Raw genomic sequence first — 24,157 nt, forward strand, 5'->3', positions numbered from 1 at the left:
GCTCTCTGGTACCTGACCTCTGTCTGTGTCTTCAGCCTCATCTCACAGTGTTTCCTCTGCATGTTCCCTAGGCTCCAGACAAGCTGTACTGATTGTCGTTTCCAGAGTACCTCCCATATGTTGTCCATTCTTTCTCGCCTTGTTATGTGCTGATCCTTTGGGCTGTAACTTCCATTTCTTTTTCTTTTTAAATATTTTTCCTTTTGAGCTAATTTTAGTCTTACAGAAAATTTGCAAACATAAATAGAAAGTCCTTGTAAACTCCTTACCTGTGTTCCCCTGTTATCATCTTATATAACTAGAGTACAGTGATCAAAACCAGGGAATTAACATGGATATAATACTTTCAACTAAACTGCAGACCTTACCTGAAACGTCTATTTCTCAATCTTACTCTTGTTTCTCAAGACTGCTCAGACATCATCTCCACCGGGAAGGTTTCCCTAGGCCCCTTCGCTCTTCTTTCCCTTCATCCTCTAAACACACATAACACGCTAAGTGCTTCTCTTTGATGGCAATTACACTACGTTGCAACTGTCTAGCTATAAGGGCTGAGGTCATGGAGGGCAGAGACTGGTTCTAATTGATCTGGAATCCCGTGTGACAAGGAGGCGCTTACTCCTTGTTCCTTGAGTGACTGAAAACGGTAGTGTCCAGGGGATCACGAGGCAGCAGGTGTTGGAGAGCCAACGAGGGGCGGTTATCGCCCGAGTACTGTCCAAGCCGTTCGCGCAGATGGTGCAAAAAATACGCTAGACCACTCGCTGTTTGCCCTCTCCAGGGCTCTGCTTTTCCACAGGCCCCGCCCACCTACTGACTCCTCCCCTCAGGCTTAGCCTCTTGTTAGCTCCGCCCTCTTCACGCCCCCTCTTCCACTGTCAGCACCGCCAGGACCCGTGAGCCCGCCCCTACCATGTTAATCTCTCTTTCAGCTGGATCTCGGTCCTAAGCCCCGCCCCCTGGACTTTCCCGGCCCCTTTAAGTCACGTGGCCTTTAGGTCCCGCCTTCTGCCCTCTGGTTCGACCTTTCTTCCTCAGGCTCCGCCCCCGCCCCGCGGGCCTCCGCCTCCCCAGAGGTCTTCCCCTATGACACGCCGGAGTCCTTCAGAAGGGCGGGGTTTGCAGTGTGAGGGGGCGGAACCTGGGGGAAGAGGCGGTACTTTCCTCGGAATGCCGTCGGCGACCCCGCCCCTGCGTTCGGCCGTTGCCAGGAAACAAGCATCAACGCTCTGGCAGTGGCCGGGTCCAGCCAATGAGCTGGCACGCCGCTGCCCAGCGGTGCGTCGCTGGGCGGTTACGTGTGGTGCGCGGGGGCGCGGGTTGCGTGTGGCGCGGGGCGGGGCGCGGCTGGTGCGCCTGAGGAGCGATGGCGGCCTGAACTCACCTAGCACCGAGGTGGCGATCGGGCCTGGTCAGGGTCGGGGTTCTGTGAGTGAACAGTAAGTAAGGGCCGGAGGGCCTGGAGAGGCGCGTAAGAGGAGATGACGGGCTGGGGAATGACTGCACCGGGTTTGGTGACTGTCCTGGTTGTCAGGGGACAGGGTTAGGGGCTGGCATGTGGTGAGGGGCCGGGTGTGAGTGTCTAAGGTAGGGGAGCAGGGCGAGAGCCTCGGGGTGAGTGGGCAAGTAAGGAGCTGGGTTGTATGAGGGGGGGTGCCTTCTGAGGGGCCAAGTGGAAGGGACTTGTGAACACGACTTACTGAGGATCTGGGGCTCCTGTGGGCAGGGGTGAGGGACAGCCCTGGGACCAGAGTGAGGGGCTGAGGCCTGTGCGGGGAGGGGGAACGGACCGGGCGAAGGCGGGAGCATGCGGGCTGGTGGTGCATCAGGAGGGAGTTGAGGACAGGGCATGGAGGGGGGAGTGAGGCTTGTGAGTTGTGCATAAAGGTGAGAGCTCGGTTCTGAATGGAGTGTCCTGCCCAGTGAAAGCAGTAGTTTGAGATTGAGTAGGACAGCTTGGGTGGAAGTGTTGTGCACTTGACTCTTCTGCTCCATGAGCTCTGCATATTTTGGAGGATCAAAAAATGCAGACGTCGTGGGCAGTAGTAAAAGTGATAAGGAGAATCATTTTTGAGGCTTACTCTTCAACAGAGGCATCATTGGAATCCCTTGTTCCCTCGAGTTCCTCCTTGGGACTTCAGACATGAAGATGGTCCCTTTCATGGAGATTTGGCTTTTACTGCCTGTGTTTGTTTTCTCTGCACCTGCTTCTGGGCACCCTTACTCCACTGCTGCTCGTTACCTGTGCTGAGCTGTGGGGCTTTGACAGTTGCCATCTATATTGGACTAACCACTTACGGTTGCTAATTCTACTTTCATGAAAATCAGGGTTTGTTATGTACAGCGCTGTATTTAGACTCCCAAACAGGATGGCTTTGCTTTCATTTTCTGACGGTTAAATTTTTTTTAAAAAAGCTAATTTATGTACAATAAACTACTCATATTTAAAATGTACATGTTTGATGAGTTCTGACATGTGTTTACATCTGTGAAACCATCACCACTTTCAAGGTACTGAACATTTCTACCACTCCCAAAAGTTTTCTCCTATCGCTTTGCAATTCATTCCTCCCTCCACGACATGTTATTGGGTTCACTTGATTAGCATTTTACAGGTCCCCTTTTCCCTGCCAACCCATAAGCACATGGAAATTTTGAATATTCTAGAAAGCTGGGTTGGCACTCAGGTAATGGCTCCTTTCACACCACTAAAATTTCCTCTCTATTGACAGTCTGCCACAGAGCAGATACCTTCCCCAACCTCAGGAAGAGGAAGACCTTCCCTATCCAGACTATTCTTTGAGAATTAGGGGCAGCCCAAGTCCCCATTCTGTTCTAGAGTCTGAGCCTCAGAACCAACTGTTCTGTCCTGTGGTATGTTTTCATTGCTTCTCTCTGGAGGCCAAACAGGTTTTGATGCTGGTGGAACCCTTGGCAATCTTCCCAGGTGGTCAGAACCCTATAGAACTTACATGTATAATGAAAGTTTAGAGCAATGATTCCTAAACACTGGGCCAAGGACAGTGCCAGTCCATGAGAAAGTTTTCACCTATTTAAGGTGGAAGGAGAGAAAGACAGCATATGGAACATGAGTTTTCCATAAAGATAAATTTATTCTTAGATTATCATTCCTATTCTCTTGGTGTTAAAGTGCTCTCTCACTGTTGAAGTCATGGTGACAGTGGATGATGGGTTTTAAAAAACGGATCTGTTTACCAAAATAAAAAGTAACAATCCTTTTTAAAAATTTTAAAAACCTGTTTCTACTGGTTCATGAAATCCAGGAATTTAGGGTGATGATAGTATGGCTGCTGTATTATGTTGAGGAAGCATGCATTTATACAGTAGAATTACTGTCTGACATCTAAACGGCATTCATGCATTACATAGCGATCTCAGATTTTACTTGAATTACATAGATTCCTTGTGAAGTATGCAAGGGCAGGAATTCTTATTTTATAGGCAGAGAATCACGTCGAGGAGCCAGAGATCACATAGTGATACAGTGGCAAAGTTGGACCCAAAATTTGGTCTCATGAGAGAGATAATGACTTGGGAAAAAAGTTTGTAACAGAGAGTAAAGGTGATGTGGAGTAAAAAGCTTGTGATGTATAGGAAGGGTTGTGGTGACATGCAGGACATTATACTGGGAAAAAAGTTTTTTTTTTATGATTTGTAATTGTTCTGTTTCCAAAAGAGGTTAAAAAGACTTTGAGGGTGACACGGGTTTGAAGGTTTTATTTAATAATGTGGCAAAAACATAGGAACAGGTGTACATAATACCTGGATCACATTGGGATAGTGATAGGTGAGTCAGTCACATGTCAGAGGGTTCTTAGGGACTGTCCAAATTCTTGGTTGTTCTGGAGAAAGCACTGGGTTTGGTAAGGTTACTGTTTGCTCTACTGAACTCTTTGTTGAATAGTAGTGCATTAAGTATAATGGATTTTGCTTTATGATATATAGCTGAGTGATAGATCTGAGAAGATGAAACATATTTGAGGATAATGTTGTAAAGACAGAAACATGTTTGGGGTGCTGTGTGTAACCATGTATTCCACATCTGTTGTGTGCCAGGTACTCTGCTAAGTGCTGGGAGGACAAATTCATTCATTCATATAGTACTTCATTTTTTCATTCAGCAAATACTTCAGCATATAGTCTGCCCTTGTTAGGCTCACATTTTATGAGATAAGATAAATAAGATGTGGTCCTCTGAAGTCTCAAGGAATTTTCAATCTGGTTGGGAGAGATGGACACATGAAAAGATAATTTCAATTTAGAGAGAGAATGTGAAACATAAAAATATATCATAATGAGGTGATTACTTCTCTGTATCTAGTCTTGGTCTCTCTCCATGTGCCAGTCGTATTTACTCAGTGATCTACTGTATATCTCCACAGGTATCGCAGTTAACATATCCAAAACAGCACTCATTGTCTTTGCTTTGAAAGCCTGTTTTTGCACCATAAGTTGTATCTCAATCCAAGGAAGGGCTTCAGTGTTATCTTCCATCTTTCTGCTCCTTCACCCCCTGTATGTGGTCAGTCACTAAAATCTTCATTTCCGTTTATGTTATCTCTGTTTTCTTCATTTCCACTGCTACATTTTCACAGTTAAGGCTTTAGTTTACTTCCTCCTCATCTCTCATCTGGATTTTTCCCCCCGGCAGTTTCCTGCCTCCAGACTTGCTCTTTTCTAATCCATCCCTGGAATTATCTTTCTAAAAATACAAATTTGATCAGGAGCTCCTTTGCTTAAAAACTTTTGGCTCTTTGTGTTCTGTAGGACAACATCCAGATTCCTTAATATGGCATCATTTGGCCTCGACTCACCTCTCCAGCCTCATCTCTTGCTACTCTCTCTACTCTGTGTTCTAGCTTGAATAAATTGTTCACAGTTCCCTAACAAACATGTTACTCTTTTGAACCTTGATATCTTTGTAATAGCCGCTTCCTCTACTAGGAATGCCTTTTCTTCTCTGCCCAGTGAACTTTCCTCATCCATTAGGATGTAGTTCAGTTTCACCTCCTCTTTGACTTCTTTGTCACTCTCCCACAAAAAGGGTGGAGAAAGCCGCGTGTGACATGCGGATTTACTGTTGTAAAACTCACTGCAGTAGAGTTCACATTGTGAGTTATGAGGGCTCTGCTGGAGTTAGGTATGGAGATCCCTGCAAGAAACAGAGGTGGTACTAGGGAGAGGGGTGGGAGTGAGTTAGGACCATACACTGATATCCTATTTGTCTTATATGTATAAGCTGAGGGATAGACAAGGAGCGAAGATATGTATAAGCTGAGCTCTAGATTGTAGGCTCCTATGAGGTGGGGTTTGTTTGTTTGGTTTTCCCTTTTGTATTACTATGAGGTTTTAATCAGATCTTTCTACTTTCAGTATATAGGGTAACAGCCCATCGCTGCCTCTTATGTCAATAAGAGGAAGAGCCTAGGAAGAGCCACTGTAGGGGGAGAGAAGCCTTAGAACTTCACTGACCTGTTCTTAGAAGGTTGTTTTGGTCTCTCTCTGTCTGCTATAGGTATTGCAGGTGTATCCCTGCCCCCAGTTCCCTCTCCCTCTTTGCCTCTCCCAGGGCAAAGGTTCTAATTGAGGCTGAGCCACTTCCTGCCTTGTGCTTGTTATTCTGAGGTTGGTGGATACCCTTGTTGAGTATGCCTATAAGGCTGTATTTTGGGTCCTACGGTGAGTGCTTGACCTTGGCCATTTGGGAGGTCTGAAAGATCAGCTTCTTTTTTCCCGGCAGCTGAACCTGTAGATAAATTTGGGAAGAGGGATTTACTTTTCCCTAGACTTTGCTGTGGGAGGAAAGGGCACAGTAATAGGGTGGTGATTCCTTTCTCTTCTTTCTTGTTCTGAACTTTTTTAGGGTTAGCAGGGAGTGAGGGGGTCTTAAGTAGGTGACAGAAAGCTATGGCTTTCTTTTAGGTTTCTGAAGTATGTGAAGAGGTTGAGCCTTGGCTTTTGGGTTCTGAGACACTGATTTCAGTGTGGCTCTTCTCTTTGAGGTCTTTGAGGAAATGGGGGTGGGGTGTGGAGGGAAAGTCCTGGAGGCCAGTTCCCCTTGGCTCTGTGAGCAGTGCCCTATGTGAGTCCAGCAGTGGAGCAGAAGTGGGTGCCCCAGGTGTGTCACAAGGTAGAAGCTGTTCATTAGTCTTTGGAAGTGAGTCCTAGAAGCTGGAGGCAGTTTAGTGCTGGACATGTTAAGGCCTCACTTTGCTAAGACCGGATGCTTGGCCCTTCTGCAGCTCCCTGGGGTATGCCTGAGCTGGTGAGGATGCGTGTGTCAGAGTAGGTTAGATCTCTGCTTTCTGTCAGCGATGAGGGCACCTTGGTCAGACAGGATCAGGAGAGGGAAGAGGGGAGGAAAAGGTCATTTACAGAGCACCTGGACTTCTATATAGGTTATCTTATGTAAATGGTAAAACAGTAACAATACATATTTCATCAGGAATTTGTAGATGAGGAAACTGAGGCTCTGATGTGTGAAGTGATTTATTTAAGGTCATGAAGTCGGAAAATGGTAGACTGAGATTCACACCTTTGTTTGAGGGACTCCAGAGCTCATGCTTTATTTACTACTTTGTGTTACTCTTGCTTGACCTTAGGGCCGCTATTTGTTTTCAGTCCTCAAATGAGGTATGTTTGAGGAAGCATTCTGTAACCAGTAATATTCTTGCAGCAGTCAGGATCCTTGAAGGTAGCAGATGGGACAGATTAGGTTTGGGAAGAATTTAATAATAAATGGACTATATTTACAAAAATATGAGTAGAGTTTAAGGAAACTAGCAAGGGATGATGCAGTATCCCAGGGCTAAGAAGAGTAACAAGTGACAGGTCTGGTAACAGGGGAGATTTCTTACCAGTAATCTCACTTGTTTGCTCTACCTTCCTCAGCCCATGCCTACTTGGGACCTTAAATACTAGGGCAGACGGGTAAGTACCTTTTCCAGTGCATCTCTGCTGGTGATAGATACTAGCTAGTGTGATTGTGTTCGATAGTTTATAGGAAACCATTTGCATGGACTGAGCATGCTTTCTGTGGCTCTTCCATCTTCTACCCCCTGCTCTTCTCCCCAACTCTCTTGGGTGAGTGAGGGAGGGAAGAGTATGTGGGTGGGGAGTGGTAGTAGATATTAGCTCCCCTGTTTCAGTTTTCAGATTTACTGAAATGGCACCCATCCTTTATCTTTTGCTGTTTTCTTCCTTTCTCAGTGAAAGTGGTATACTTTTTTTTCTCAGACTAGTACTGTACTTGATTTTTCTGACAGTTGTCCCCATCTTATTTATCCACAACCTGTTACTTTCTTCAGACTTCTTTTCTTGACTTGACAAACACCCTTGAGGCTCCCTATCTGACTGGCTGAAATCAACTAACTATTTTCAGTTTTCATTATACTTTATCTCTCTGTAGACTGTACACTATGGGCAACCTCCAGTTTCTTGAAACACCCTTTGCTTGTTTTCTAGATTACCATTATTTCTTGGATTTCTCCTTTCATTTCTGGCTACTTTCACTAGGCTTTTTTAAACATTCCTCCTCCTTTGCTTTTTAAAATCCTGGTTTTCCCCAGAATGTCACCCTTGGCTCCTTTCATGATCTACTGATCTCTCTGGGTGATTCCACCCACTTCCATAGCTTCATCTACTGCGTATAAGCTGGTGACTCCTGGATTTATATCTCTAGTCTTGATTTTACTCTTGAGCTCGAGTATAATTTCTGTTTGCTTTCCAGACATGGATATCCTGTGGGCATCTCAAAACTTAACATGTCCATAACTGTACTCATCCTCTTCTAAAACACAGTTCCCTTTGTTACGTGTTCCTAGTCTGTTAATGGAATTATCTTTTACTGCGACTCTTATACTTCATATTGGGGTCTTTTCTCCTCCTCCATTCATTTGGTAGGTCTTACTGCTTTTACTTCACAATTAAGTGAAGTCTGGTGGCAGATTATCTGCATTTGCATCCCATTCTTGCCGCTTACTAACTAGCTAACTTTGACTATTCAACCTTTCTAGGCTTTGATTTCCTCGTGTGTAAAATGGAGATAATAATACATCTAGGGTTTTTATTAGGCTTAAATGAGCCATAACATGTAGTGCTTAGAATGGAGCCTGGCACATAGTAAGTGCTCAGTATGTGTTACTTGGTATAAGATTTTAATTCAGCATACAGTTTCACAAACATTTTGAATGCCGGGTACTATGTTGGCACTGGGATTTCAAAGAAGAATGAATGATACGGTCCCTTTTGTCAAGGAGCTTGCTGTTAGTGACAGATATTACAGGTGTAAATAATTTCATTATCACATGGGACATGCTATGGGACATAGAGGTGAATCTCAGATTTATCTTTTCTAATTCTGCTCTTACCCCTTTAGTTCATGCCATCCTTTTTGTTTTGTTTTGTTTTAAATGGACTGCTGAAACAGGTTCTTAAAAATTGTCTGCTGCCATTGGTCTCTCTCTGCTCCACCTGGTACTGCCATGTGACATTTTTTTAAAGGCAAATTTGATCTTGTCATTTCCTTGTTTAAAAACCTCCTTTATTCCAGGGTGTTGATAGAGAAAACCCAAACTCTTTAGCATGATATTCAGTGATATTTATAACCTTCACCCATGTTTACTCTTCCACTTAATATTGTATCTCTCTTCTCTAAATAGTCAGGAGATTAAGCCACACCAAACTTGCAACTGTTCTTCAAATTTGCTATGTTCTTTCATAGTGCCATATTTTTGTACATACTGTTTTAAATATGAAGAAGGCCTTTCCCTCTGCTCTCTTTGTGGCCAGTATCTCATTGTTAAAGAATCAGATATCATCGCTTTTCTGGAATCCTCTTATAGTTTCCCAGGCAGATTTAGTTGCTTTCCTTAGTACCCCCATGACATTTTTGTAAATACTTCTGTTTATAATACTTACCGGAGTTTTTGTTTATGCTTCCCCCACTGTTTTTATCCATGTTCATATTTCCAGTGCGACTTAGCACAATGCCCTGGTACTTATTGGTATGATGTACACTGACTTAATCAATGAGTGAGCCCTGCCTGCTGTTTAGGACTGGCCCCACCCTTTCTAAGACTGTTTTTTGGAAAAAAAAAAAAAAAAAAAAGACTGTCTTTTGTTCACTAGAAGGTTTCCTTAAGCATAGTTGCTCTCTTCAGTCGTGAGCTGATAATGGTGAGAGAGAGTGTATCTGGGTAGAAGGGGATGGTGGTTAATATAACTGGAGGGCAAAGTGTGGGGCTGTTGCCAGGTCTCTGGGTTCCTTTAGCCCTGTTGAGTATAAAGAGGAAGGACTACTGAACCACACCTTTCCTCTGAAGTTTTTTTTTTTTCCCTCTCAAGTTTTTATACTTGTGAGATATTGTGGAGAGACAGTACTGCTGAGGGGGAGGTAAATGTGATGAAGAAGGAACTGTGAGCCACAGCTGAGGCCAACAGCTGTTTTGGTACTTTTTCCCCTTTCTCTAGTGAGTGTGTCACGTCATGTCCCCAGGAGTGACTGTTGGATGCATCTGACAGGAGTGGGTATATGTGTGTTTATGGGAGTGTATCCTTGTGTTCTTTGCTAGAAGGAAAATTCTTTTGCTGTTTTTGTTGGCTCTGAATTTTTACCTCTTAAGATTATTCTGCCAATTAAGGGTCTATTTGTGTATTTCCTACTGGGTGTGCTTCTAGGGAGGGACTTGTAATAGTTAGAGAAAAATTTCTTCCTCAACAGTCCCAGAGGGCTGGAGTCAGATCAAGACTGGATTTCCTGATTGTTCATTGTTTGTTCATTCATTCATTCACTTAAGCATCCATACATTCAGCAAATATTTGTTGAGTCTCTAGGCACTGCTCTAGGTACTGGATACAACAGAGAAACCTTGCTCTCAATGAGCTTACATTGTAGTGGGGAAAACAGACAAATAAATAAGCAAATAAATATTTTCAGAAAGTAGAAAAACTGCTAAGAAGAAAGTAGGATTAGGAAGCTAGAGAGTGAAGTTAGGAAGATGTGCTCTTTAGATAGAATTAAGTCCTCTCTGAGGAGATGGCATTTGGAAAGAACTGAGTGATATGAGCAATGTGAAGATCAGGAAAAGTGCACTCCAGACAGAAGGAAGAGCGAATATTCAAGAAGCCTTGTATGAGTAAAGCACGAGTGAGGAGGGGGATGGTAGGAGGTTATACAGGTTAGATAATATAGTGCCCTAGAGACTAAGGTAAAGGATTTGAATTGCTGCCAGTGCAATAAGGGAGTCATTGGAGGGTATTTGGCAGAGGAGAGACGTAGTATAATTTGTTTTAATACTCTGGTTGCTGTGTGGGGAATAGATTCTCAGAGGGGCAAAACTGGAAGCATGAAGACCAGATTGGAAGCTATTGCAATAGTGAGACCTGTTTGGAGGGCATAGATGATAGGCTGATGAACTGGATATTGGAAGTAAGAACAAGAAGAAAGAAGGATGATGCCTAGGTTTTTGACCTGAGCAGGTAGGTGAATATTGGTATCATTTATTAAGGTGGAGAAGGCTGGGGGAGTAACACAAGTTTCGTGCTGGAATGAGTTCTGTTTTAGACATCTTGATTTTAAGGTGCTGACTGTGTGTGTGGTGTGGTGGTTCTGAGTTCTTCCTGCTGGGCAGTAGAAAGAGGCAAACTTCTGTTAACCTCTTCCATCCTTTCTCTTTAAATTAGATTTGTAGGTCTGGATCAGGCAGTGACCTCTGGGCTCACTACTCCAGCCTGGTACATCTTCTGGCTCCATGGACAGCTGCTGGCTCCTTCAGACCGGATGAAGCAGACTAGAGACATAAGTGGAGAAAGCCTCCAGCTGGCAAATTCTCAGAGTGTGGCCCTCTGGCCGCTGGCTCTGTCCAGCCTGCCTCATGGAGAGGATGAACTGGCTGAGCAGACTGGCCTCCCGGGGCCCTGGGCACCGTGTACCACAAGGGGCCAGTCTGCAGACCCCTGTCATGGCTGACCCTGAGACCTGCCTCATGGTCTTCAAGAATCACTGGTCCCAGGTAGGAGACTATAGGCTGAAGGGCCCAATCTGCTGGCTACCTGAATCCTTCTAACCTTCTGTGTTCTCTCACCTTACCATCTAGTCACCTTATCATCTTAGATTTCTTCTCTCATCTGTCCGGATTCCCCAGGTGGTGCGAATCCTGGAGCGACAAGGCCCTCGGGCAGCTCCTGGAGGTGCAGACGATCTCAGCGCTGTGCGCAACCACACTTACCAGATGCTAACACTGCTGGCAGAGGATCGTGCGGTGCCTTCGGCCCCCACAGCTCCTGGGCCCCTGCTGGAGTTTGCTCTGCATGAGGATCTGCTGACCCGTGTGTTGACATGGCAGCTTCAGTGGGATGAGCTTGGGGATGGGGTTGAGGAACGGCGGGCTGAGCAACTGAAACTATTTGAGATGCTAGTGAGTGAAGCTCGCCAGCCACTGTTGCGGCATGGTCCAGTTCGTGAGGCTCTGCTGATCCTGCTGGATGCCTGTGGCCGCCCTGTGCCCAGTAGCCCGGCACTGGATGAAGGCCTGGTGCTACTTCTCAGCCAGCTGTGCGTGTGTCTGGCCCGGGAGCCTTCATTGCTCGAGTTCTTCCTGCAGCCGCCTCCTGAGCCCGGAGCTGCTCCTCGACTTCTCCTCTTTTCTCGCCTTGTCCCTTTTGTCCATCGAGAGGGCACCCTGGGCCAGCAGGCCCGTGATGCCCTACTCCTGCTCATGGCTCTATCAGCTGGAAGTCCCACTGTGGGTCACTACATCGCAGATCACTCTTACTTCTGCCCGGTCAGCACCTCCTGGGATTGGGGGTAGGGTATGGTATAAGCACTGGAGAGCACCTTCCTGTCCAGGAGATGTGGAGGCGCTATGTACCAGGGCCCTCTCCTTCAGGAAGTAGCCCCCCTGGGTTTGAAATCAGCACCTGGAGTTGGGGTGGGGACGAAACATGAGCTTAGAACAAAGCAAGTATGAAGGCTCTTCATGGGCCAGTGTTTCCAGGTGAAGTCTTGGCACCTTGGATAACTAAATATCTGCTCTGATAATGGTGCTTGCCCCTACTCCCGTAAAAACTTTTGGTTAATAGTTCCCTGTCACCCTTTTCTATATTATCTGAGCCTTTGGTAACTTGTCCTTGGGGATGGCCCCCAGGTGCTGGCCACAGGGCTGAGTGCCCTGTACTCTTCACTGCCTCGGAAGATTGAAGTTCCAGGGGATGATTGGCACTGCCTGCGACGGGAGGACTGGCTGGGAGTGCCAGCCCTCGCACTCTTCATGAGTTCCCTAGAGTTCTGCAATGCAGTCATTCAGGTGGGACTGGGGTTCCCAGGAGGTCTGGCCCTTGGTCATTCTGGGCAGATGTGGTGGGAGGGGGTATATTTCCCAGAGTTCTGGTTTTCTTTCAGCTTGGGAGTAGGGTGCTTATTTGTATTCTGCCACTCTGTTCCCTTCCTAATAATGGTCCCCTTTAAAAGCCTCCATCCTCTTTCTTGCACCCCTACAGGTGGCTCACCCTCTGGTGCAAAAGCAGCTGGTTGATTATATCCATAATGGGTTCCTGGTGCCTGTCATGGGCCCTGCCCTGCACAAGGTGAGAGTCATTGGTGGCAAGGTAGATTAAGGGATTAGGTTGAGGGGTGGTAACCTCAATGCCAGGACCAATCTGGGCAGCAGTGGGCTGGGTACTCCTCCCTTTTTCCCTGTCTGCTCCTGGTACCTCCTTAGAATTTAGGGGAAATGGCTTAGTGTGTGTGTGGGGAAGCCCTAAATTTCCAAACTTTCTCTTCCCTTCGTCCAGACCTCTGTGGAGGAGATGATCGCCAGTACCGCCTATCTGGAACTTTTTCTACGGAGTATTTCAGAGCCTGCCTTGCTCCGTACCTTCCTGCGATTCCTGCTGTTACACCGGCATGACACCCACACCATCCTTGACACCCTTGTTGCCCGTATTGGCAGCAACTCCCGGGTATGGCCCCTACCTCTGTCCTGGCTTACCTGGGTGAGCCATCTTCTCTCTCCGACCTTTGTTCTGGGAGGGTGTTCCTGCCCTTCTTTGGCCTTTGTCTCCAGCAATCACTTCAAAGTTAGGTGGCATTTTCTTTCTAGTATTAAACTTTTAACTGTTTTGGGTACAGTTTTAATGTGCTCCCCTGATTTTGTAATATATGAATCTAGGACACAGTTACTTTTTCTGGATGACTTCAGCTGCTCATCATAGCTCTCGGTTTTGCCATTGTGCGACACTTGTAATGTAGCATTGGCCTGAGGTTCTCTTCAGCTGGGAGTGACTTGAGACCACTTCTTCAGGCTTTGTGTCTGCTTTGATAGATGATCCAGCTATTACTAGTATGTTTACCTTTCCTTCCCTTTGGATTTGCTGTATTCGAACTGCTGTAACTTGGGGCACCTATTTGCCCTCATGCCTACTTATGTTCCTTCCTCCTGAACATTTTGATTGAATGCGTCATACTGCTCTCTGGTGCTGAGGATATAATGGTAAGCAGCGGTTGCTGGCTTCATGGAGCTTCCTTCATAGGGGAGGTAGACAAGCAAACACATAACTAAAATAATTGAAAATTGAGGTCATTGTTATAAAAAACCCAACAGGGTGCTTAGAAAACAGTAGAGTGGTCAAAAAAATCTCTCTGAGGAGATGACATTGAGCTGAGACCTAAAGGTCATTTGGGAGTTATCCTACTGAAGAGCGAGTGGAAGGACAGTCTAGGGAGAGGGAGCGATGCACACAAAGGACATAAATGGGGAAGAGGAAATGAAAGGTATTTGAGGAGATGAAAGACCAGTGTGACTGGAGGTATAGTGAACAAAGGGGAGAAGGGAAGGAGAGGTGAGTAAGTTCGGATCATGTGTGGCTTTGTAGACCATGGTAAGAAGTTTAGATTTTAACCAATAGAAATGTATATAAAATAGGAGTAAATTGTTTCTAAATAATAAAGACCTGAAGTCTTTCTGGGGGAATAAAGCATTAGTTTATCTCAGGACTTTATGCCATTTATTTTGGCTCTGCCACTATTTTTGTTTCCTTCTTTTATTATAAATAATTGAAGTTTCTGGGTCCTTGTGTTTGAAATAGAAGTTCTTGGATCACTAAGGGTTCTAGAAAACTGTTCTAGATAACTGAGGTACCTGGTAGTAGAGTACCCAGGTAGGTAAGGTTCCTGGATAGCTATGTTCTGTATAGTTGAGGTTTCTGAATAGCTACGTTAGGGTGTATATGAGATATTCTAGACTGACTCTGATTTGACTAGTGTTTCTGAACCAAGTGTATACTTTAAAATATGAAAATGACAATAACCACAACAACCTTAGATCTCTTGCGTTATAATCTTTGGGAGTAGACCTAAGGCATGTGTATTTTTATAATATTTCAAAATGTAGTTATGATATATGCCTTGGGTTAAGAATTATTGGCATAAACCAATAGGGAATAGATGTCAAAGCTTTAATTATACAAAGATGCTGAAAAAGTTTTATTTGTAATTATGCTGAAATTCAACCATGGTCTTAAGTTTGTTTGGCCTCATGGAATGTCCTGTTCATGTTTTGGGAATGTCGATTTCCTTCCTAGGATTGATTTTTTATTTTTTTCTTTGCTAGGCTCTGTCCATCTTGTTTTTATCTTAATCTTAACTTCTTTGGTTCTCCCTCAGTGTCTTTAGCATATATTTCTGTTTAGTCTCGCCTTTTGTCCCCTGGTCTCAGGAGCCTTTCATGGTCTTGGGGTATTTGTTCTTGGTTCTCAGTTCTTGGAGGAACGAAATCTCTTCTGATTTCAGAACGCCCCTGTTAAACATGCAATTGCTTTCCTTTTCCCTGTATTGCCCTTTTAAGTTCAATTCTGTTGGCCTGACTTCGTAACTGCTATAGCCTGACTTTTGTGGCTTAAGGTGAATCATGCTGGCTAGCTAGTCTGAGTATCTGTATTAGTTTCCTATTGCTATCATAACAAATTACCATAAACATAGTGGCTTAAAACAGCACAAATTTATTATCTTACAGTTCTGTAGGTCATGTCTCTGACATGGACTTCACTCTGCTAAAATCAAAGTGTCAGCGGGACTGTATCCTTTCTGGAGGCCCTGGGAGAAAACCCATTTCCTTGTTCATTTGGGTCATTAGTCAGATTTACTTAATTGTAGTTATAGGACGGAGATTCCTGTTTTCTTGCTGTCTGTCAGCTGAGGACCATTCCCAGCTTCTAGAGACCAACTAAATCCTTGGCTTGTGATCCCTTCTTCCATCTTCAGAGCCATCAGTGATGGATTGAGTCCCTCTCATGCTTCAAATTTCTCCTCTTTTGACCCAGCTAGAAAAGGTTCCTTTCTTTTAAAGAGTTATGTGATTTGATTGGGCCCATCTGGCTAATCTAGGCTACTCTCCCCATCTTAAATTTCTTAATAACCTTAAACATACCTGCAAAGTCCCTTCTGCCACATAAGGTGAAATACTTACAGGTTCTGGAGATTAGGACCTGGACATCTTTGAGGGGCCATTTTTCTACCTACCACACAATCTTTCAGTGAGTCTGAATGTTTTCATTGCCAGTTAAAATGATCATTTAGAATAAATATCCATGCTGTCTAAAATGTGAACTGCTATCTTATCTCTTTCCCATCATGATTTGCTTTTAATTCCCCCACAATCATTTAGTAAATGATGAACACCTAGACTATGCAGGTAGTGCTATAGACTAAGACCCCATAGTTATCTTCAGGGAGCTCAAGGTATAGTTGCCATAAGCAAAATATAGGGAAAGTGCTTTGGGGATTCAGAGAAGTGAGGGAGTGCTTGCATGTGTCTGTTCTCCTCACCTAGGCAGAGGCAAACCACCCTTTTTACTTTTCTAAAACAAAAGGTTTCCTTAGTTCTGGACCCACCTATTTTTTTCTTTTCCTGCCAGCTGCCCTTGAACTTTTCTTTATCCTACCTTTGGAGAGAGACACTGGTGTTGGAGAGGTGACGCAGACTCCATGTTCATAGCCACACCCACTTCCCAGCTGGGAGTCTTCCAGGTTCCCTCTGGTTTTTTGTTGGTAGGCATTCAATTACTATGCTGCTATAGTCTGCCAACAGTTATCATGACAGATAGTTATCACGTTGCTGTTGTCTCCTGTTAGTCGTTCACTCAGTCCCAGTATTTCCTGGGGTCTTTTCATGGGTATTCATTCCATTTAAGTATTGCTGGTATCTCTGCTGCCAGGTATATATAGCCAGAGAGTTTGCTGACTTATGTATGGTCTATAGAAATACATTAAATCTGACATGTGGTTCATTCCTGTCTGTGAATAATGAAGTTTTGACCACAAAGATCATGTGATCATTTATTTACTATTTGAATGATTGTTTTGTGCCAGGCCCTGTGCCATTGTTGCTCCAGGAGAGGTTGGTTGGGCCTGGGGTTGGGGAGGTTTCCATCTGGTAAACATCTTGGAGGGTAGAGAGCTCTTATGGTGACTCCCTCCCTCCTCCCCCACCCCCCCAGCTCTGCATGGTCTCTCTGAGTCTCTTCAGGACCCTACTGAACCTCAGCTGTGAGGATGTCCTGCTGCAGCTGGTTCTCAGGTACCTGTGGGGACAGGGCTGAGGGATGGCTGATCCTGAACCCTCAGGGCCCTCAGGGCCTTGTGCACTGCTGGGGCGATGGGTTGCATTGGGGTTGCCTGTGTGTGTCCTCTCGAAGCCTGGCTAAGCTATGTAGTTCCACTGATGTTCTCCCAAGCCCTGTCCTTCCTTCCTGATCTATCCTGTGTCCCTTTTCTGCTGTCTTTCCCAGGTATCTTGTCCCGTGTAACCATGTGATGCTGAGCCAAAAGCCAGCTGTGCGTGATGTGGACCTATATGGACGAGCAGCAGACAAGTTTCTCTCCCTAATCCCACGCTGTTGTCGGCACCGTGCCTCCAGCCCACCTCGTCCAGAGCATGCCTCGTGGGCACGAGGTGGGCCTAGCAGAGAGGCAGGGAGAAGGGAGGACACGACGGGTATGGCCTGGGTTCTGGGGGAGCCCAGCAAGAAGGTGGGGCCGGGGTGGGAGGAGGGAGGTGGCCACGAGTGGCATTCCATCTTTGGGGAGGTTGCTGAGGGCTGTGGTAGGGTGGATCCTTAACCTCACCAAAGAGATGTAGCTTCTGAGGAAAGCTGTTCCTTTTCTTCACTCCGGTTGTACTCTTCTGTTTCCGTTGTTTTTGTGGTGTTGGTGGTGGTGAGGAGCGGGTGGTGGATGAGGGAAAACTTAATTTGAGGGGTAGAGAGTCAGCTGTCCGAATCGGTCCCATGTTTCTGCCTCTTCGCTGCCTTCTCTGTTACCCAAGGTGTCTCACCCCTCCTCCTGCGCTTCTGGCTCTTTGAGTTCTCGTATGTTTTTTTGCCCTCTGCAGGCCCTGGAAGCCCAAGTGTTGACTCCTCTTCTGTGGTGACGGCACCCCGGCCCTCCACGCCATCTCGTCTGGCCCTCTTCCTGCGCCAGCAGAGCCTGGGTGGCTCTGAGTCCCCAGCTCCGGCCCCTCGCTCACCAGGGCTTGCTGCATCCCCGGCCTCCAGCCCTGGCCGACGGCCCAGCCCTGTGGAGGAGCCTGGTGAGCTGGAAGACAATTACCTGGAGTATCTGCGTGAGGCGCGCCGCGGTGTGGACCGCTGTGTCCAGGCCTGCCGTACCTGGTCTGCCCCCTATGATGGCGAGCGGCCCCCTCCTGAGCCCAGTCCTGTTGGCTCCCGGACTAAGAAACGCAGCCTGCTGCCTGAGGAGGACAGGGACAATGCGGGGGAAGGGGAGGAGGAAGAGCTGGGGAGTGGGGGGCTGGCTGCGGGTGCAAGAGAGGGCCCTGGCCACCTGCCCCCTCCCCAGCTCAATGGGGTGCCAGGACCGTGGCCTGAGGGGGCCAAGAAGGTTCGTCGGGTGCCACAGGAGGGAGCTGGGGAACTACTGGAGGGCACCTCCGAGGGCATGGCAGGACTAGAGGGCTTTGGGCAGGAGCTCCGGGAGCTGGAGGTGGCATTGAGCAATGGGGGTGCTGGCTCAGAGCCCCCTCTAGAGCCTTCACTACCTCTTGAGGAGGAGGAGGCCTACGAAAGCTTCACCTGTCCCCCTGAGCCCCCTGGCCCCTTCCTCAGCAGCCCTTTGCGGACTCTCAACCAGCTGCCAAGCCAGCCCTTCACTGGTAAGCTACTTAGCCTAGGTCTTCTCCTTTGTGTACTCTTTGCATGTTCTCAACATGTTTGTGCTGATTTCTGAGACTTCTTGGCCATGTCATTCCTGTGTACTTGCCTAGCTCCTCATCCATTTTGCTTGGGTCCCCTCCAAATACATATCATGTCATACTTGTGTCTCTGTGTCTGTCTGTACGTCTTCCATGCTTGTGCTGGTTTGAATAATGACTTATGTCTAAGCCTTGTATATCTGTCCTATGTGCATGTTCCTCCTCTTCCTCAGTCTGGCTGTTTCCTGGGATGTGTGATCAGCATATCCTGTGTTTGGTGTTTCCTGGTGAATCACCATAATGTATCTGAACCATGTGGGAGACATACGTGCTGTCCTGTATGTGAGGCACCTGTAAATCATGCTGTTCCATGTTGTTCCCACCAGTGTATCTGTCTGGGTGTTGGGTCTCCTGTCAGCTCTTCTGTGACCCAGTGTCAGCTGTCTGGTGTACTTCTCTTCTTCTGCCCTTGCCTCCTTTCTCCCAGCCTCTTTAGAGAAGGGCTCAATTTCAAGTTTCTCCTGTTCCCTATCCTTGTACCTTGTTGGTTGCCCTGACTGCTCATTAAGACTTTCTAAGGGTTTATGGTTAGTAGTAAGAACTGAAGCAGATAGAGTGAAATACCTCTATCAGGGCAAGTGACAGAGCATGGCCCTGAGCCCCCGGCTAAGTTCTTTTGGCCTGTCCAACAGACCCTGGGGCTAGATCTGGCCTGAGTGGCTGGGCTAACTCTTTGTTTTTGTTTGAGAGCCCGCTTTACCCAGCCCAAGCCTCATCTGGCTCCTGTTCATACTCTACACCCCATGCTGGGGATTTGTGGGGAGGCACTTCTGGAAGCTGTGTAGTGCTTTGGACTAGACATACCTTGAGTTAGCGTCCCATCTATGTCTTTGATGCATGTAAATCACTTACTGTGATGCTGCTGCATTGTGAGAACTCAGCACGTGGTAGTTTAGGATTATCATCTCTTGGGTGCATGGCAGATACAAGTTGACCACGGCACCCACATATCTTCCTGTTGTTTGTAGTTAAGTTATTATGCATTGATCAGTACATGTCCTAACTGGGCCTGGGATATGCTGCCATGCGGCTTGCACAGCATCAGGCCTTTAGTTGTGGAGTAATGACAAGTCTCTCTTGCAGACTGCAGAAAATATATCTTTTATTTAGCCTTTGCTCTGCTCTTTCCTGTTCTGCACAACTAGGACGTGGTGTGCAAGTTTTACCACTTTCTTGAAGCGTCAATTGAAGCTCTGTCCTTTGTCTTCTTCGTAAACTCATCTGAGCTTTTTCTCTTGCAAAAAAGTCCCCCAGATGAGAAGGACGAAGTTATGGGGTATCTTAGGACCCTGCTAATCTAGAGTTGTTTTAGAGTTAAGGCTAGTCATGTGCATGTGGAGTGAAGAATGTTCTAGGATCTTTTTTCAGGATTCAGTGTCTTTTGCCCTTCATTGTTCTTCCGCCTCAAGTCATAGTGCAGTTCCTAGGCACACTTCCTCTCCCCGACAAATCCCTGACCAGACAGACAGTGATGGTTTACAGTTCTAGTGCTGGTGATCTGGCTCAATTGAGGCCAGTTCTCCCAGAAGATCATTCTAATCCCTTCTGCCATCCTCTTTTCCACCAAAGTGTCTGTCCTGAGTCAGTTTTCTCTGGCCCTGAACTAAGCTCTTTTTTTTCCTACAAATTCTGTTTCACTATCTTGGTTCCCAGCTCCTGAACAGATCTGATTTCTTCTTTGGTTCTCCAAAGATTTCTCCCCTAACTAAAAGTTGACCAATGTAGTTCACTGTGCTTTCTTCTTGCTTTATTTCTGACTCAGGTCTAGTGTTATCCTCTGTCTTGTGTGTAACCTCATTTCTTCCTTTGGTCCTAATCACTTTCTCATTTTTTCTTTCTTCAGTTGTCCTCTTGGGTGAAGCTTTTTAAAAAACTGAAAAATATTATATAGCTTATAGCTATTATTGAATACTTAAAATTTGCTAAATTTTGGCCTAAATGCTGTGTATCAGCATCTCTGTGATCCTCTTAACCTTATGAGGTGGGTGTATTTTCTTATTTTACCAAGCAGGAAACTATGCTTGGAGAGTTTTGATTCATCCAGTAACTTAACTAGTAAATGGTAAAGCTAAAATCTGAACCAAGTCTGTCTGATTCCAGAGCCTGTGGTCTGGTTCTTCAGCTAGAATGTGTATAAAGCTGGCATCTGGACCTCTTGTGGGTCCATTTGGTGTCTGCCATTTTATCTCCTCCAGAATAGGTGGTCACAAGATATTTAAACATACAAATAATTTTCTGACATACAAATAATTTTCATCTAGTTGGGGGGATCTCTTGTTTTGGGGAGGAATGCGTGTGATGTGCATTGTGTTCAGGCCTTGTGTCCTTGTGCCCACCCCCCCAGGCCCCTTCATGGCTGTGCTCTTTGCCAAACTCGAGAACATGCTGCAGAACTCCGTCTATGTCAACTTCCTGCTGACGGGGCTGGTGGCCCAGCTGGCCTGTCACCCCCAGCCCCTGCTCCGCTCTTTCCTGCTCAACACCAACATGGTCTTCCAGCCCAGTGTCAAGTCCCTGCTGCAGGTGTGCGATGCATGCATGCATGGGTGCGTTCAGGCTCCATGGTGGGCCAGGCCCGCAGCTGGAGTGGCCCTGGGGGGGCTGGGAACAGGCCCAGTGGGGCTAGAAAGGACTATGTCAGTCTAGAGCCACCCAGAAGTGTCATGAAGTTGTGCTTCATAGGTGCTGGGCTCTGTGAAGAATAAGATTGAGAGCTTTGCAGCCTCCCAGGAGGACTTCCCAGCACTGCTATCCAAAGCCAAGAAGTACCTCATTGCCCGTGGCAAGTTGGACTGGACTGAGGGCCCTGCAGCAGGATCTGCCGCCCGCCGATCGGATTCCCTAGGTGAGGCCTACCCTGCCACCGGCTCCCTGTCCTCCCTAGGCAACTGATTAGCTCAGGTTAATTGAGTTCTTATTAAGGTGGAAGGCTTGTGCCAGGAACTGGGGAGTTGTAGAGAGTGGAGTCTTGATTTTGTCCTCAGGTTTCTGGTCAGAGGAAAAACATGGTTCTGTCCACTGAGAGCCAAATCAACGGTACCAACAAAAACTACCCTAGAAATTGGGGACAGGCAAGGGGACAGAATAGTCTCTAGGGTGAGATACATTGTTAAAGCTTGGTAAAAGACATGGGCCTTGAGAGGTAGGTAGGACTTGGGTAGTCAAGGAGTGGGATGGCTTTATTCTTTTGTTCAGGGGACAGCAGAACTGTTTCGTTGGAGCAGGGGATTTGGAAGGTAGTGGAAGAGTTGGTAGTAAGGCCGGAAAGATTTGGTCAGAGTGGAAGGTTCTCAGAGTAGAAGTTGGGCTGAGCAGGAGTTGTAAACTTTTAGGCAGTGAGAAACCATTGAAAGTTCTTAACTCTGGGAGTGGGGAGATAAGTATATTAGTTCATGCGCTAGGTGTACTGGAGCTAGGAGAAAATGGAGTCAGAAGAGCAATCGGGAAGCTTCTGCCATAATGCAGATGTGACCTGTGAGGCTTGAATTAGAATAGTGGAAATAGAAAGGAAGAATTTGATAAGGTGGAAATGGGAAGGAAGTATTGGCAGAGTTTGGTGAGTGGTTGTGTGGTATAAGGAAGAAGGAAGAGTAAAATATGACCGTGATATTTTAAATTTAGATCTTTCATCTGCAAGTATCTGAGTGCTTGCCGTATGTGCTAGGTGTTGTCTTTGGTACAGGGAACTCAGAGAGGTACAAGATGAGATCTTTGCTTTCAAAAAGCTGATAGGCTACATAGTGACTAGAGGATTGTCATAACTGAGGGAGCACGGTCCCAAACGTGGTAGAAGTAAGTAGGATCCAGAGTACCAGGAAAGTTTTTTCCCCTGATTTGAGGCAAATGAGGAGAGATCAAAGGAGGAAATGATATGTACCAGGGGAGTTTTGAGGTGTGGAGGGAAATTTTAGAAAATCGAAGTCATCCTTTATTTGCTTATTGAAGTAGGAGGCAAAATAATATGCTGAGCAAGAGAGCAGAGGTGAGATGCGGGCTTAAGGAGGGAAGCGTATAGGTGGGAAGAGAGTACCAGAAAGGTTACTATATAGCTGTGAAGGCCCAGCTGAAGTTCCTTAGCATGATTTCCTCATGGTCCAGTACCAGGAAGAATTTCTTGCTTCCATAGTCCTGGTACTGTGTTTGCGGTGGAGGGTCCAGGGATGTAGAGGTAAATAAGACAGAGTCCAAGCCCTTAAACTCACAGATTAATGTATGAGATAGAAGACGTGAGAACAAGTTGTTAAAATGCAGTGTGATGGGGAATAAATTGGGAAGTTAGTGGAGGGCACATTAGAGGAGAGGTGGGGATGGAGAAATTAGGCCAAGGATGAAAACATTGAGGAGAGCAAAATTAAGGCGGAAGGGGCTACAGAAGCATGAAAAGAGCCTGGAGGGTTCCAGGAGGAGCAGATAGGTGTGGATGCCAAAGCAGGGGGTGCTGTAGAGAGTTTCTAGAGGAGGTGGGAGGAAGTGTGTGGACCTAGTTGTAAAGGGCTCTGAATGCCAAATCTGATGTATCTGTTTAGCATATCTCTGTAGCCAATATTAGAGGTCGAGAATGGGAACGGGATCATGGTCTAGAGACTAAATTCCTAGAGTCTAGGCTCTTAGATCTTAGACAGGGCCAAGAATAGATCCAGTGCCAGGAATCTAGGCAGGAAATTAGAGGAGAGAAGGCAGCATTTTAAGTGATTCATTTGAGTCTAAGCTGACATGAAGTTGTCTGGCCACAACCAGTAGAGGGTGGCTTTGGTGGATATAGGAGAGGGATTGGTGGAAGGCTAAGTGGTGGCACAGAAGAGCAGATCTTGGAGGGACAGTGGTGTGTGAAAGATCTGATAAAATCACTGAACTATGACTGCATACATAGCCCCTGTTGGTACTGAAGGAGCAGAGGATGTGGGTGAGGTGTTATAGATAGGCAGGGGGAAGGAGGAAGTGTTTGACTCTAGTATAGAAAGGTGCCTGGCAGCAAGAAGTAAGGTCATGTTACAGACTGAGGAGAAGGAGCTTGGTGTGGTAGAATAGAATGGAAAGGGAGGAGCAGTAAGAGAATCCCTCAAGGTGAAGGGGCCTGGAGAAGGGAGGGGTCTTGTCTGGGAATGAAGTGTCTGAAGAGTTGATTGACTAAAGGCTGAGCATGATGGCTGGCTGGTGGGGAGGCTGGATAGAGGGAAGGAGGCTGGACAGACAGCACTTTGGAGTTAAGAGTCATAGTCCAGAAGTCCATGAACCTGGGCACGGGGTGGCGGGGGTGGGTGGGGGGAGTGCGGTTGGAATCTCCTCTGCCAGGCCATGGCACCTTGTCTGACCCTAGCACCTTCACGACACTCCTGTTTGTTCCCAGTGAAGAGCCGGAGGCCGTCCTTGGGGGAGTTGCTCCTGCGGCACGCACACAGTCCAACCAGGGCTCGGCAGGCGGCACAGATGGTTCTTCAGCCTGGGAGAGACAGCGCAGGACTTGGCCTAGGTGGGGGCTCCCCTGGGGCGTCGCCGCCAGTCCTGCCCCTCCGGGGTGGGGCCCCTGAGCGCCAAGGTGAGGCTCTGCGAGTCAAGAATGCTGTCTACTGTGCAGTCATTTTCCCTGAGTTTCTCAAGGAGTTGGCTGCCATCTCCCAGGCGCACGCTGTCACCTCACCTTTCTTGTTGGATACTTCAGAGGAGGGATCTGGCCCTTCTGTCTCAGGCTTCGGGCCCCTCAATCCTTAACTTTCTTCCATGGACAATCAGGGCCTTGAGTGGCCTGGGCTGGGGCCAGGGTGTAGGCTCCTTTTTATGTTTGGAGGCAGTGGCAAGAGGACTTTTTAATTTATTTCCGATGAATGTTTTCTGGAGAACTCGTTGCAATATGTATAAAAGGGAAATCTCTA

General features: G+C 46.6%; 1 protein-coding gene across 5 annotated transcripts; it reads left to right on the plus strand.

Moving 5' to 3' along the window:
* The first annotated feature begins 1,330 nt into the window (after positions 1–1,330).
* FHIP1B (FHF complex subunit HOOK interacting protein 1B) lies at positions 1,331–24,157 on the plus strand. 5 transcript variants are annotated; one of them, XM_057749141.1, is made up of 12 exons: positions 1,331–1,439; positions 10,705–11,033; positions 11,166–11,804; positions 12,168–12,326; positions 12,520–12,606; positions 12,814–12,981; positions 16,516–16,595; positions 16,807–17,012; positions 17,409–18,188; positions 20,632–20,810; positions 20,970–21,132; positions 23,635–24,157. In XM_057749141.1, the coding sequence occupies exons 2-12, from the start codon at positions 10,896–10,898 to the stop codon at positions 23,994–23,996; spliced, it is 2,961 nt and encodes a 986-aa protein (XP_057605124.1). In that variant the 5' UTR covers positions 1,331–1,439; positions 10,705–10,895; the 3' UTR covers positions 23,997–24,157. The 5 variants fall into 5 exon arrangements, with proteins under 5 accessions (XP_057605124.1, XP_057605127.1, XP_057605125.1 ...); XM_057749144.1 differs by having other exon boundaries at positions 17,409–17,606; XM_057749142.1 differs by having other exon boundaries at positions 16,807–16,970.

This window comes from Hippopotamus amphibius, chromosome 9 (assembly GCF_030028045.1).
Source record: "Hippopotamus amphibius kiboko isolate mHipAmp2 chromosome 9, mHipAmp2.hap2, whole genome shotgun sequence".
NCBI classification, from domain to species: domain Eukaryota; kingdom Metazoa; phylum Chordata; class Mammalia; order Artiodactyla; family Hippopotamidae; genus Hippopotamus; species Hippopotamus amphibius.